We start from the raw sequence: 12,566 nt of genomic DNA on the forward strand, positions 1-12,566 counted from the left end.
CCGCTCATTAGCTGATTAACACCTTAATTAGGGGCCATGTCAACGCTCAGTACCCGGGTACCTTCAGGGCACCCGCTGCTACGGTGTAACCGGACTCAGCCCGCGGCTCCGGGTCCTTCCCGAGCTCTCACTCTCCAGCCCCAGGCTTTGAAAACCCCGAGCTTGATTTTGGGTCACACATCACCCATCTGAGGAAGGTGACCCTGCCCCAACACCCTCACAGGCCCTGCCCCGGTGCCCAGGAGGGATTTACACCCTCGCCGGGGACAGCCAAGCTTCCCCCACCCTTCACCCCTTCCAGAACACCACAAAAAATCGACACACCACACTGTAGAGATATAGATGTATTTGTGATGTTGCATATTTAAGACAACTTTACATAATGCTTCTGACACAGAGTTTTGGCGTCCTCCCCTGTGTGGCCCCCTCCCCCCACATTCCTCCACAGCCCCGGAGCACCCCAGGCAGGAGTGGGTGCAGGACGGCACGGCTGAGGGCCAGCAGGTACCTGCCCTCGCACACAGAGGTCTCAGCCCCCTCCCTTTTACAGTACACATCTTGCAACACCCGCATCCTTAAATTTGGAGACTGGGAGTGTCAGACCTGCCAGGTGGAGAGAGCTGGGACATGGGAGAAGAGTTAGGATGGCACAGATCCATGGAGACAGCAAAACCCCACCAGCTCCTGAGACCCTGCCTTGAGCAGAGGGTTGGGTCAGATGGGCTCCAGATTGTCCCCAGCTGTGAAGTGTCTTCCTAGGGTGAAACCAAACCCAGACTTCTCCAGACAGCATCAGTTTTAGAGAGAATGTTGGAGGCAGACCCCAAGGACATCCTGGGGGGACTGCGGGGAAGGGGGATGCTCCACTGCAACCCTTCCCAAGAGGAGGTGGCGCCTCTTCCCTCTGGAACAGTGGGAAGCAGAAACAGCAGAGACCGGATGGAGGTGGCCAGACCTTCTCTCACCTCTTTGATTTTTGGCCAGGGAAGCGCAGCAGGTCCCGAGAGCTTCTGCCGACATGGGAGAAAAGGTCGGGCCAAGGAGCTGTGGCACAGGGCAGCCCTCCACACATGGCTCATCCACAGCAGGAAGTCGGCCCCGTGGATGATATTTTGGCAGGGGATCAGGGAGTCCTTTTGCTTAACTGGAGACAGAAGTGGCGGGGTCTACAGCGCAGCTTGTTGGACTTGAACCACACACTGAGCACTCCCTGCTCGCTGTCACACAACACACCAGGGCTCCAGACATTTGGCATAGTCGGGCAGCTACACCCACAACCTGGGGGCAATGCTGCCCCAAGGCCAGCAGGCTACAGGTCCCCAGCAGCCTCCAACAGGAAATGGGCAAACGGCAAAACAATAATTAATAATGATAATAAAAATAAAAAAAACATGTAAACGACCCAGCACCCTGTCCTGTAGCATCAGGACACCCAAGAGAACAAGGTATGTTACAGTCTGAGGGGAGATGGAGACACAAGGACTTCCCGGCCAATGCGGGGTCTCGTCTCTATTGCACTTTGCATCATATATATTTCTATATATATATTTATAAAAATACAAACTAAAGGGCTGGGGTGAAGGGATGAGATGCAAGCCCTGGGCCAGCAGCAGCTCTGTGCACACAGCAGGTTTTGACCCATTCTGCTTCTGCCTATCCCCAGTCCCTCATCAGCCCACCGGGGCAGCAGCCAGCAACAAGGGCCCATCCTGCCAAGTTCTAGCCCAGGGCTGGGCAGGATGCTGAGCTGGTCCAGAGCCTGCCCACCCACCAGCCATCCCTCCCTCCCACATCACCCTTTCCTGAGCCTCCAAGGCCTGGAGTAACAAACACACAGCTCTTGCCTGGTGCCGGCCGTGCCCTCACAGGGATGGGCACTCCAGCACGCTCTCCCTGGCCAGCAAGGGCTCATTCCTGCAGAGATGGGCAAGACCCACCTCGTGCCTCTCCCTCTGCCAAAAATACTCCACAGGAGAAGGTTTTCCCCTGCCTGGAGGTTCCCGTTTTCTCTTCGAGTGACTACGGTGCAAATGGCACAGGATGATGTGGTCCAGAGACACCCCCCACACCAGAAATGGAGGATGCTCCTTGCTCCCAAGGCCGCCCTCCGGCTGCTCCTGCTACCTCAGCCGCCCGTCGGGTTTGACGGGCCCCAGTTCCGATTTGGGGTCCGGGGAGAGGGAGCTCCAGGAGGTTTTCCTGCAGGTCTCCAGGGAAGCACAGGCGGAGGGGCTGCTGACACAGACATTCGCTGCGGACCAGAAGGTGCCAATGGCAGCGTCCGCCCAGTCCTCCAGCTCCTTGCCCGTCAGCCACGCCTTCCGCACCGCATCCTCCTCTGCCGCCTCGGAGCGTGGCAGGCTGAGGATCCCCCCCAGCCCCTGGAAGTTCTGGTCCATGTACTCGTTGCGGGGGGGGCCACCATGCAGCCAGTTGCTGTCGTCTGGGCAGGACAGGGAGAGAAAAGAGAGACAGGGATGAGCAGCGCAGCAACATTCTGGCACCCTGCAGGTCCTATCCCCAACTCCAGCTGGGGAACAGCACCTCATCCCTTTGCAACCCCAGCTCCCCTCCAGCACAAGGAAAAGGACGCTGCTGCAGAAAGGAGCTGACTGACCTGCCAATGGGCTCTCCACAGCTGCCCAGGGGACAGCCCAGTGTAAGGATTCACATGGGCAAGGGGACATCAGTGGAAAAATGGCTCCAGTCTGGTCATCAGCTGCAGCCCAAGGGGCCAGCACAGGGGGAAGCACTTCGGACTGCCCACAGGGACACCCTCCCATCCAGCCCCAAACTCCAGAGCATCCTCACCTTTCCTGAGAGGCTGCTTGCGGTTGAAGGTCTGGGGCACCACCAAGAACTGGTTCTCCCCCAGAGGCTCCCAGAACTGGAGGAGGCGGATGGTCCAGATGCCAGGGCGCAGGGGGTGGTTGAGAGGGGGCTTGTACTGGGTGAACTCTGCCTCAGCATCCACCGTGATGTCGTAGGAGGCGGCAATGACGTAGGTGGGGTCAATCCACACCACTGTGGCCGTCAGGTTGGGGCCCCGTGACCACTTCTGCATGGCCACTGGCTCATCAAAAGGCCCCATCAAGCCTCCAAAATTGCGGAAGAGTCTTTCCTTGGGGTCCCACTCTGTGCCCACCTGATGGGACAGAAGGCACAAGCAGTGGGACACTGGGGAAGGAGACAATATCAACTGAGGTTTTGTGTTTCACCTCCCCGGACGAAGAGAACACATAAACTTTGGTGTCCAAAGCAATGGACACTCCACCCTCCATAGATCACATGCCAGCACTAATTCAGCTGTGCAGGGCCTCCTGCAGCTGCAGGCGCTGGGCACCACAGCCTCAGCTGCCTCTGAAAGATCCCCTGAAGGCCTGTTCTCCAATGATCAGCTCCTCACAAATAAACAAAACTCCCAGACAAAGGTCTGTTCTCAGACACAGCAGCACTGTGGTGTCCTGGGTCCAGCACTGTGTCCCTCTGTCCTCATGGCATGCAGGTGGGGGAGAGGAGGAACGGCAGCACGGTGCAGGAAAGCCAGGGAGGAAAGCGCCCCATTTACCTCAAGGTTTTGCAAGCGGTTTGCCTGCCCTCCATGACCTGACAGCTTCAGAGCTCCCTGGGGCATCATCCACACCTCCAAGGATTCTGCCTGCCCAGTTGCCAAATTCTGCACTTCCTGCATGACCAGGTAACCCTGGAAACGGTCGTCATAGAAATATAAGTGCACACTGGAGGGGAAGCCTCGAGGCTCAAATCTGGAGAGATAGACAGAGAGGTTGCACATCTGAGCATCAGCACCCTCCCAGCACAAGATAAAGGCCACCATTTGGTTGAGACCATGGCAAATACCCTACCTGCACAGCTTGTCAGCCTTGGCTGCTGGCATGGATGCGGCTTTGTGGAGCCCCAGCCTGGAGAAGGCTGTGTAGAAGGTGAGGGTGACATCGCTGAGACCACTGAGCCCATCGACACGGTCGTAGACGTTCTCCCAGTAGGCCTTGAGGGCCGGGGTGTTTGCAGGGTAGCTGCCGTAGAGGTGCGTGTCCAGGATCTCCAGCACCTCCTGATTCACCGTCGACTCAAACTTGCGGGCGAAGAAGGTGGGTCTGGAGAGTTGCTGGAAAAGCACAGGCGTTTCTAACAATGTTGGCTGCACCCACTCTGCCCTCCCACTCCTGCCCACTTTGAGGGCACAGACTAAGGAGCAGCACAGCACAGCCAGCCTGAATGTGGGATCCTCTATGACAGGATCAGTGGGAGCACACCAACAGTTACTGGAATGCAGATGGGTCCCCATCTCTCCCACCACCTCCCCCTTTCTGTGCCCAGAAGCAGCCATGTGTCATCCAGCTCCTTTGCTGCAATCTCTATTCTGATGGGCTCCCACCCACCAGAGCCACTGCTGAGCCCTGCATTAGCCCTGGCCATGTGGTACAGCCTGCAGGAACAGGGCCTTGAGCTCTGCAATCCTGGGACTGCTGGAAAATCCTGCCACAACTACACTTTTCAGGGCTGGCTCTATCTCCCCCAAACCTCCTGTGTTCAGTCCACCCCTCCATGCACTGAGAGCATGGGAGACGTTTTGTCACGAGGCATTTTGACCTGCCAAAGAAACAGCACTCTGAAAGGGTTTTACTAAAAATGTATTTGCCCCAAGTGATAGGTTTGAAGGGAAATAGCAGGAAAACAGGAGAGAACGTCTGGGAATAGGAGCAATGCTGCAAGCAGAAGCCTGGCTGCAGGGCAGGATAGTCCGGATAATCCCACTGCCTGTTTACAGGCACGTCTACACTGAGCCCCACTGGGAGACCTGACCCTGCTCCAGTCTCTTGTGGGGACATATACAGCAGCTGGCACTGCTGCCCAGGGTACCCACAGGGTAGCTCGGAGAGGAGAGGACAAGGAGGAGGGGAGAGAGCAGGAAGAGAAAGGAGGATCTTTTTCACCTGTAGCCGAAGGAAGTCCTGGGGTTTGAAGTCATTTGGGGAGCACCCGCACCAGTCGACTATGTGTTTATATTGGCACTTACAGCCCAGCTTCCGGTTCCAGTTGGTCACTCGGAGGTTGTTATCGACCAGCGTCTCGCAGGCGTGGCTGTTCTCCAGGACGGTGTGGAAGAAGGACTGCACAAGGCAGAAAAGGGACAGGACACCCAGTGGGATGGAGGACAGGTGGTTAATGGAGATCTCCACACACAGAGCAGAAGGACAGATCTCAACTGCTCCAGAACAGAAACTTAACTCCGTTCCCAGCACAGGGCAACACTTAAGGGACCAGGCTTGCTCCAGTCCTTATCTGGCCCAGAGGGTGACTGGACCTAAAGCTGGGCTGTCTGACCTGTCTGCTCCTCTCTTCCCTCTTTCACACCTGAGTTTGGAAAAGGGGAGGCACAAAACTGCCTGAGCAGAACCAGCAACACCCTTTGCAGCTACCCAGAGCAGGGATGAAGTGGGACAGAGATGTTAAGCACAGTGGGAAGAAAATCTGTCCCGTGGCCCACAGCCAGCACCCACCTCGGCTGGCAGGAGTGTGTAGGTGTAGAACTGGCGCAGGTGGGACACCAGCTGGTCCTCAGAATAGACCACATATTCCACAAAGCTGCGTGTCAGCGAGAACCAGTCAGAGCCCCCATCCACCACGATGCCCTCGGGGATGTGGCGTTCGCCCAGCCGCCACATGTGGGAGTCACACTCGTGGAACAAGCGGTCCAGGCCCTGCTTCTTGATAAACCTGGACATGGGGATATGAGGAGTTAGGAGTGTCAACCATTTTGCTAAGTGCAGATGCAGAACCTCCCCTCCCTGCCGCAGCTGTTTCAGTTCTTTTCTGAAATCCCTCGTTTTCTGTTCCTCCAGTTCAGCTCTGCCTCTAGCTGAGATTACCTGGCGTTGTCTCGGCCATGTGACTTCAAGAAGTTCTTATCTCGGTATTTGGACAGGAACATCACCAGTTCATCATTGGTCCTGAGATGCAAATTAGGAATCATTAATGCCCCTGGGGTGAAGCAGCCGGGTAAACATTCATTCTGCCAGAGCCATTAGACACAAGGAGCCCCAAGCTGCTGACTCAAACCCTTGTCCCATCACTGGGCAGACACAGACACTGTGTGTCCTCTGCTGTCTGGCACCTCACATGCATCTTCTGCAACACCCAGATCGCAGGAAAAAACAGCCTCCAAGGTACTGGCTGGGCTGCTCTGCACACATGGGTCCAGCCTGGCCCTGGAACATCATCACCAACACTTGTGCAATCTCTAACACCATCTCCCTCAGCTCCCCGCTCCTCCCTGCCCCTCCCAAGGCTGCTGCAGCATCACACAGCCTCAACACTTCCAGCACCCTCCCCTGCCCCAGCAAGGCCCTCACCTCGTGGGGTAGTCAGTGGCACTCAGGTTGATGAAGAAGTCCCAGGGCCACTCGGACAGTTCCAGCAGGTCCTTCATGCTGCGCAGGTACATCTTCAGCAGGCTGGCACCGCCCCAGATGGTCACCATGCGCCAGGGGGTCACACGGATGTTGGGGTAGTGCCGGGCCAGCTCCACGGCCTCGCGATGGAGGTAGTTGGAGCGCTGCCAGGGAACATGGCTCGCTCTCAGCAAGGAGCTCCTCCTCCCAGGGCCCTGCTTTCCTTGCCCGGAGTCAGCCCTTGCAGCAGCCTCCACAGTGAGGGAAGCAGCAAACAGGGCAGGGGGGATAGATCCTGCTTCCGTGGGGTTGCAGAAATAGCGGCGGGAGGGTCACAGCTCCACAGCAGCAAGGACTAACCCTATCTGGCCACTTTCCTCACTCACCACCCGCGCCCCAGCCCTGCTCCCTCTCCCAGACCAGGGACCGACGGAGCACTGTTAGCACCCACTCCCTCACCCCTGCCACACACCTTGTCGACATGGATGTAGAAGAAGTGCTGCTGATGGTACACAGCCTTGATGAGCCGCTTCAGCTGGCTGCTGGCCCTGCCATGCACCACCAGCATGTAGGCAATGCGCACAGGCTTGCTGGGGGGCCCCTGCTGCAGCCGGCTTTCGTCCCACTGGATCACAGGGCTGACCTTGCCTGCATGGGGAGGGAGAGGGGTGTCAGCCACCCCCAGCCTTGGTATCTACTACCTGGAGCTCCTGAGCAAGGCAGGGGACAGCAGGGAAGCACTCAGCCTCGGGCAAACCCCTAACTGGCTGCAGTGCTGGGCATGGTGGCACATGCAGCCCCTTGTGTTACACTGATGGGTGGTTTTGGGAAAGGGGGTGTCCTCCTCTGGTGCCTCAAAACAGAAGATGCAGCTGGGCCTGGCTCTGACCCCTGCAGAATTGCAGGCTGGGATGAACAACCCAGCTCAAGAAGGCTGGCACAGCTTTGATTGGATTACAGAGGCAGTGGTAATCTGGGAATCAGTGACAGATTGAGGCCGCTGTTTGCCAGGTGGGACAGTTTGGTGACATAAGGAAGGTGGCCTACGAGCCTGCCTGGGATATTCCCGATGCCCAGGGTGACCAGGAGCACCCCAGCAGGACTCACCGGAGAGCTGGCAGTGGCGAGGCACGGACTGGGGCATAAGGCTACCAGCCCGGTGCAGACACACCACGTTGGCGATCTCCTGTTGGCACTGTTTGCTGCTGGCCCGGGCCAGCGCCGACAGGGCGTCTTTGCCCGTGATTTCACACTTGGGGGTGAAGCTGTTCTCGGTGGGCTGGGGAGCCCCCTCCACGCTGCCCGTGTCACCCTGCTGGAAGATGGCCAGCTGGGCCTCCCTGCGCAGCTCCGTCAGGTTCCTGCGGCTGGAGGAGTCCGGCGCGGCCGGCAGCCTCCATCCCGGTTTGTGCCTGGCCGTGACGGCTCTCACCACCTTGGACACCATGGCCCCGGGGCTGTCCGGCCGGCCCCGCCCTCCGCCGGGGCTCCGCGCTGGGCGCCCGGCAGAGCTGTCCGGGTCCTTGGAGCCGTCGCTGCTCTCGGGAAACCCCGCTTTTTTCTGCCGCTCCTGTTGCATGTCCATGTGGATGCAGAAGAGAGGACAGACAGCGTTAACTCGGGCCTGCTTCCCCCAGCTCTGTCAGCACACTCCTCAGAGCATCCCTGTTCCCATCCCCACAGAGCTCAGTGCTGCAGCATGGCAGGTGCTCCAGGAGCAACCACTGTGCAGCAAAGGACATTACACAGCACTTTCGCCACCTAAAACCCCAGGCTAAGACCCGACAGCAGCCCCCTGCCTATGCCCCCATCATGGGGACACCCAGACAGTCTCACTCTCTGTGGTTGGGCTCGCTGGAGACTAATTGGACACAGTGGGTTGTGTCTGCACCAACCACCCTCCGAGGTCCTGCCCACCCAGGGACACTCCTGACACTGGAGATGAGCACTGGGCTGTACTGGCTGGTGATGGTTTTTTCACCAGGAGGCAATTGGACCAGCTCTTCCCTGCCATGACCATGCTGTGAGCCCAAGCCCAGCACAGCCAGAATCCCAGGTAGCCACAGCTGTGTTCTCTGGGCTGCACAGGAATAGACCAAGGCCCTGCCCATGCTCCCTTCCCTGGACCCTGGCTCCCTGTGCTGGGCTGGGGCAGGCATTGCCATCACCACCTTCCCTAGAAATCCAGTCACAAACCCAAGCGGATGTGTAAAGGGAGCAATTAATTACGCTTCGTTACTTCTGCCAGGCTGGCTGACCGGGAGAGACAGTCAAGCCTTGGGGAGAGCAGGGAGCTGGGAAGTTTGGATGCCACACTCGTGGGAAAGAACTTTCCCAGTGAGTGGTACCCGTGATGTCGGGGCCATGTGCCCCAGCCCACCGCAGGCACTCCTGGATGACAGCAGGCAGCTGCCTGCTCCAGCCCGGCCTCCCAGGGCTCTCTCACAGCACCCCCAAACCCTGACTGCCCAGCAGCTGTGCCAGGCACCACGGGGAACTGTAAGGAACAGCCAGGGGTATTCCTGAGCAGCGGCATCTCACAAGGATGGACAGATGCCTCACAAGGACAGCAGGACTGAACTAGCCCCTGGCACAAGACTCCCCTGAGGGTGTAGCTGCTGGGAAGGTCACAGCCAGGAGAAAGCACACAATGAAAAGGCTGGAAAGCATTTGGTGATCTGTCCATTCCAGAGTCCCCAAACTACCCATGTTGTGCTGGCACAGCCTGCAAACTACGGCCAAACCACTGCTTAAATCCCGAGGGGCTGGGTCAGCAGGGATTAGCCAAGTCTGCTTCCACCCAGACAGGCGTCACGGGCAGCCCGAGACAGGCAGTGAACCCTTCATTAGTCACCACGCAGGACCATCTGTTCCAGAGCTATAGACCTGTTTTCCCCACAGAGCACCACAGGAGAGGGCAGCCGGGAGGCCACAAGTGAGGAGAGAGTCTCTTCCATGGGCTCAGCCCCGTTCCTACTCCAGAGACTCACTGATCCACACTCACATCCTGCACTCCCCAACACACCTGACTCTCGGGACACCCCCCATTCGATGCCCACCCGTGGTTACAGTCCTGCTCACCCCGCTGGAAGGAGCCCTGTTCCCAGCTCAGGAGCATGCCTAGCTGCCTTTCCCAGCAGGGAAGTTGTTAGAAGCATCGCCAGCCCTTCCGGAGCTGCCAGCCAAGGAACTCGAGGGTTTCTAATTACTGCACCACAGCAGAGTGATCCCTCCACCCCGGCCTGGCAGGGAACGGCTCCGGCCACATGGTTCTGCTGTATTTAAGACCTGTGCGGGACAGTCAGTGAGGCTCCCCATCCCCTTCTTCTGACACACACAGATGACTCCAGGCACCAGCCAGAGCTTGCTTAGAGTCACAGAATCATTCAGGTTAGAAAGACTCGCTAAGATCACCCAACTGTTAAACCCCTGTCAAGGCCACCCCTAAACCATGTCCCCAGGTGCCACATCTGTACATTGTTTAGATACCTCCAGAGACTGTGACTCCACCACTTCGTCACCCAGCCTGTTCAAAGGCTTGACAGCCCTTTTGGTGAAGAAATCGTTGCTAATATCCAACCTAAACCTCCCCTGGTACAACTTGAGGCCATTTCCTCTTGTCCTGGTGCTTGTTACTGGAGAGACTTGTCCTGTTCTGCCTCCCCCAAAGCGACACTGCCACCCCAGAGTGACACAGAGCCGTGGCTCAGGTATCCCCCTGCACCCCATCCCCAGCACAGGTCCCACTGTGCCACTGGGAGGAGCAGAGCTAACAGCACCTGCTGCTCTGCAGGATTCCCTCTCTGGCTGTCTCACTCTGGTGTCTGCCACATCCCAGCACTCATCAGGCAAAGCCAGCACCAAAATGATCCAAAGTCATCAGAGGAATCCCAAGTAAAAATAGCTGGAGTAAGTCCCCTAAAAACAAGCTCTTTGGCAGGAAAAGTAACTATCAAGGAATCTCTTCTCTGGAAGAAAAGAAACTTCACAGGAAGCTTCTCTGGTGGCCATAGCACACAGAGGACACCAACACATAGGCCCCAGAGAGGTGCCACCTCCTGCCTGGAAAGACAAAGACAGGAGACCAAGTGGCTAAAACACTGCAGTGACAGATCCTCTTCTCCACCCACAAGGAAACTTTGTGGTTTGGGTTTTCCTGGTGCCAGCTCCACCATGGACTAAGAGCTTCAGGAAGCTCATGTGCTCACTCAGGAGCTGTCGGTGTCACAAGTGACAGAGGCAGGATCACTCTGGTCCCTCGGGCTCTGCTTGTATGGGGAGACACTCATGCAGTCTGCAGCAGGAACGGGAATTTCCTCTCTCATCCATCAGTCTGGACAGGGATTGTGTTGTTTGATCCCGGTGGAACAAGATTAATTTGGTTTCCAGGAGGTAGGAGACTCAGTGTTGACTCGGGTGGATGGAGACAGATCCAGATACTCCTGGTCCACACCCCATAAAGCATCTGCTTGGTGAATACAGGGAGCCTGCAGGACCCCAAAATAAAGCTTGGGAAGAGAACTGATGGATCCAAGAGGCACAGCCAGCTCCACAGCACTTCCAGGACTGGAGTGTCTCTTTCTTTCTCCACAGCCAGTCACATCCCATTCATGGTGGGGACGAGCTGTGTGCATTAATGGGAAGGAGCCATTTACTTTGGCAATTAAGGAATCCCAAACTTCCAAGCCTGCAAGGTGAGACTCTCCCGGGACTGTTCCTCTGGCTTTACCAGAAATGCCCTTAGGGGAATGGTGTCTCCTCTAGGTCTGGCCAAAATCAGAAGCTGCAGGAGGGCACAGAAACCAAGAGCTTCACAATTTATAGGAAATAAAGGTTAATTGGACTTTTCCCAGCTTGCTAATGGGTTTAGGCTGTCTGTGAAGTTAAGAATGGTTCTTGTCTTCTCCAATGAGGCTTGTCAATTCCCAGGACTGCTGGTGGTGAACCAACCCCTCTCCAGGAAACGGGAGCCACGGCCAAACCTGTTCAGCTGCCCAGCTCATTTTTGGGATGAGACATGGGGAAACCAGGCAAGGACCGAGGCAGAATGAGCCAACCCAGGAGACCATGAAGGGCAGGAGCAGAAAACAGCAGACAAGCAGTGCAGGATGGTGCAGAGGGAAGGAGAAGCTGGGACAGGTGAAGTAATTTGATCAAGGTCATAGAACAGGGGAAGGAGCAGTTGGGCACTCCTTGGCACCAGATCAGTCTGCTCTCACGCTTCCAGTGCATCCAGATCCTCTCCTTGCCACATTCATTCCCTGGTTCTGTGTTGGTGATGGGTGAATGGCAGTACATGAGGGTGCTCATGGCCATTCCCTGTGGCCCAGGAGGCCTGAGGCTGGGAATTCACCTGCTGAGTGAGTGGTGTCACTTTAGAGACTCTCCCCACTGCAAGACACTGCCCTGTTCCCCTTCTCACCTCTTTGCTCTCAAGGAAAGCTTTCTAGACCTGCTAACCATGGGATCACCCTCCACACCAGGGAGGCACCAGGAGGCTTCAGCCACTGGTCCACCCAGACACAGCCAACCTGGACACAGTCGGGGCAGTTCCCAACAAACAAACAAATCCAAATTAACAACCCAGTGTGAGCTTTGTTTGAAGGTGGCAGCAACGTGCTTCAGCAGCCTGGGTCCTCTTTGATACCAGCTCTGTGTCTGACCTTGGGCAAACTCCTTCACCAGACCATGCCTCAGTTTCCCCACGCTCACAAGAAAGAAGTGATGCATTTGGCCTTAGCAGGGTGCTCTGCTACAAAGGCATCAGCGACTCCAAAAGGTCCTTGTACTCTTCCACTTCACAGGGATACCCCTCACCAGAACAGCTACACAGGAGCTGACACAAACCTCCCAGCTCTCTGAATTCCAAGTTTTCTGCTTTGAGTGTCCCTGACCCCAGTTTCCCATAACATCTCCCAAACCACAGAGAAGTGCAAGACCCCCATCAAACCCCCCATACTCCCCACTCCATGCCAGACCCCAAACAGACCCCCCAGGGCCACAAGCTCCCCTTCTCAGGTGCTGTGACCCTGCACTGCTGCAGCCAGAGGCCCCCCAGGCGACATCCCACTGCCCATCCCACTGCCAACATCTCCAGCAGCCTGAGGCTGCAGGACCCCCCACCCCAGGAACCCCATCCTGGGTCTGGGCCTT

The 12,566-nt window shown here is 57.0% G+C and overlaps 1 protein-coding gene across 1 annotated transcript; it reads right to left on the reverse strand.

Moving 5' to 3' along the window:
* Positions 1–329: 329 nt before the first annotated feature.
* XYLT2 (xylosyltransferase 2) lies at positions 330–8,822 on the reverse strand. The gene is made up of 10 exons (XM_008644440.2): positions 7,521–8,822; positions 6,886–7,061; positions 6,375–6,577; positions 5,892–5,972; positions 5,523–5,739; positions 4,956–5,132; positions 3,864–4,126; positions 3,569–3,764; positions 2,812–3,145; positions 330–2,443 (listed from the first exon to the last, which is right to left on the reverse strand). The coding sequence occupies exons 1-10, from the start codon at positions 7,996–7,998 to the stop codon at positions 2,121–2,123; spliced, it is 2,448 nt and encodes an 815-aa protein (XP_008642662.1). The 5' UTR covers positions 7,999–8,822; the 3' UTR covers positions 330–2,120.
* Between the last annotated feature and the right edge of the window lie 3,744 nt (positions 8,823–12,566).

The sequence above is a fragment of the Corvus brachyrhynchos genome, unplaced genomic scaffold, assembly GCF_000691975.1.
Source record: "Corvus brachyrhynchos isolate BGI_N302 unplaced genomic scaffold, ASM69197v1 scaffold522, whole genome shotgun sequence".
Classification (NCBI taxonomy): domain Eukaryota; kingdom Metazoa; phylum Chordata; class Aves; order Passeriformes; family Corvidae; genus Corvus; species Corvus brachyrhynchos.

Excerpts from the sequence above, each read along its gene's own strand:
- XYLT2 (XM_008644440.2), bottom strand. The coding sequence starts at position 7,998 with ATGGACATGCAACAGGAGCGGCAGAAAAAAGCGGGGTTTCCCGAGAGC. Across the intron at positions 5,973-6,374 it reads GCCACTGACTACCCCACGAG|GACCAATGATGAACTGGTGA; the intron begins GTGAGGGCCTTG and ends TTTGCATCTCAG. Across the intron at positions 5,133-5,522 it reads ACACACTCCTGCCAGCCGAG|TCCTTCTTCCACACCGTCCT; the intron begins GTGGGTGCTGGC and ends TGCCTTGTGCAG.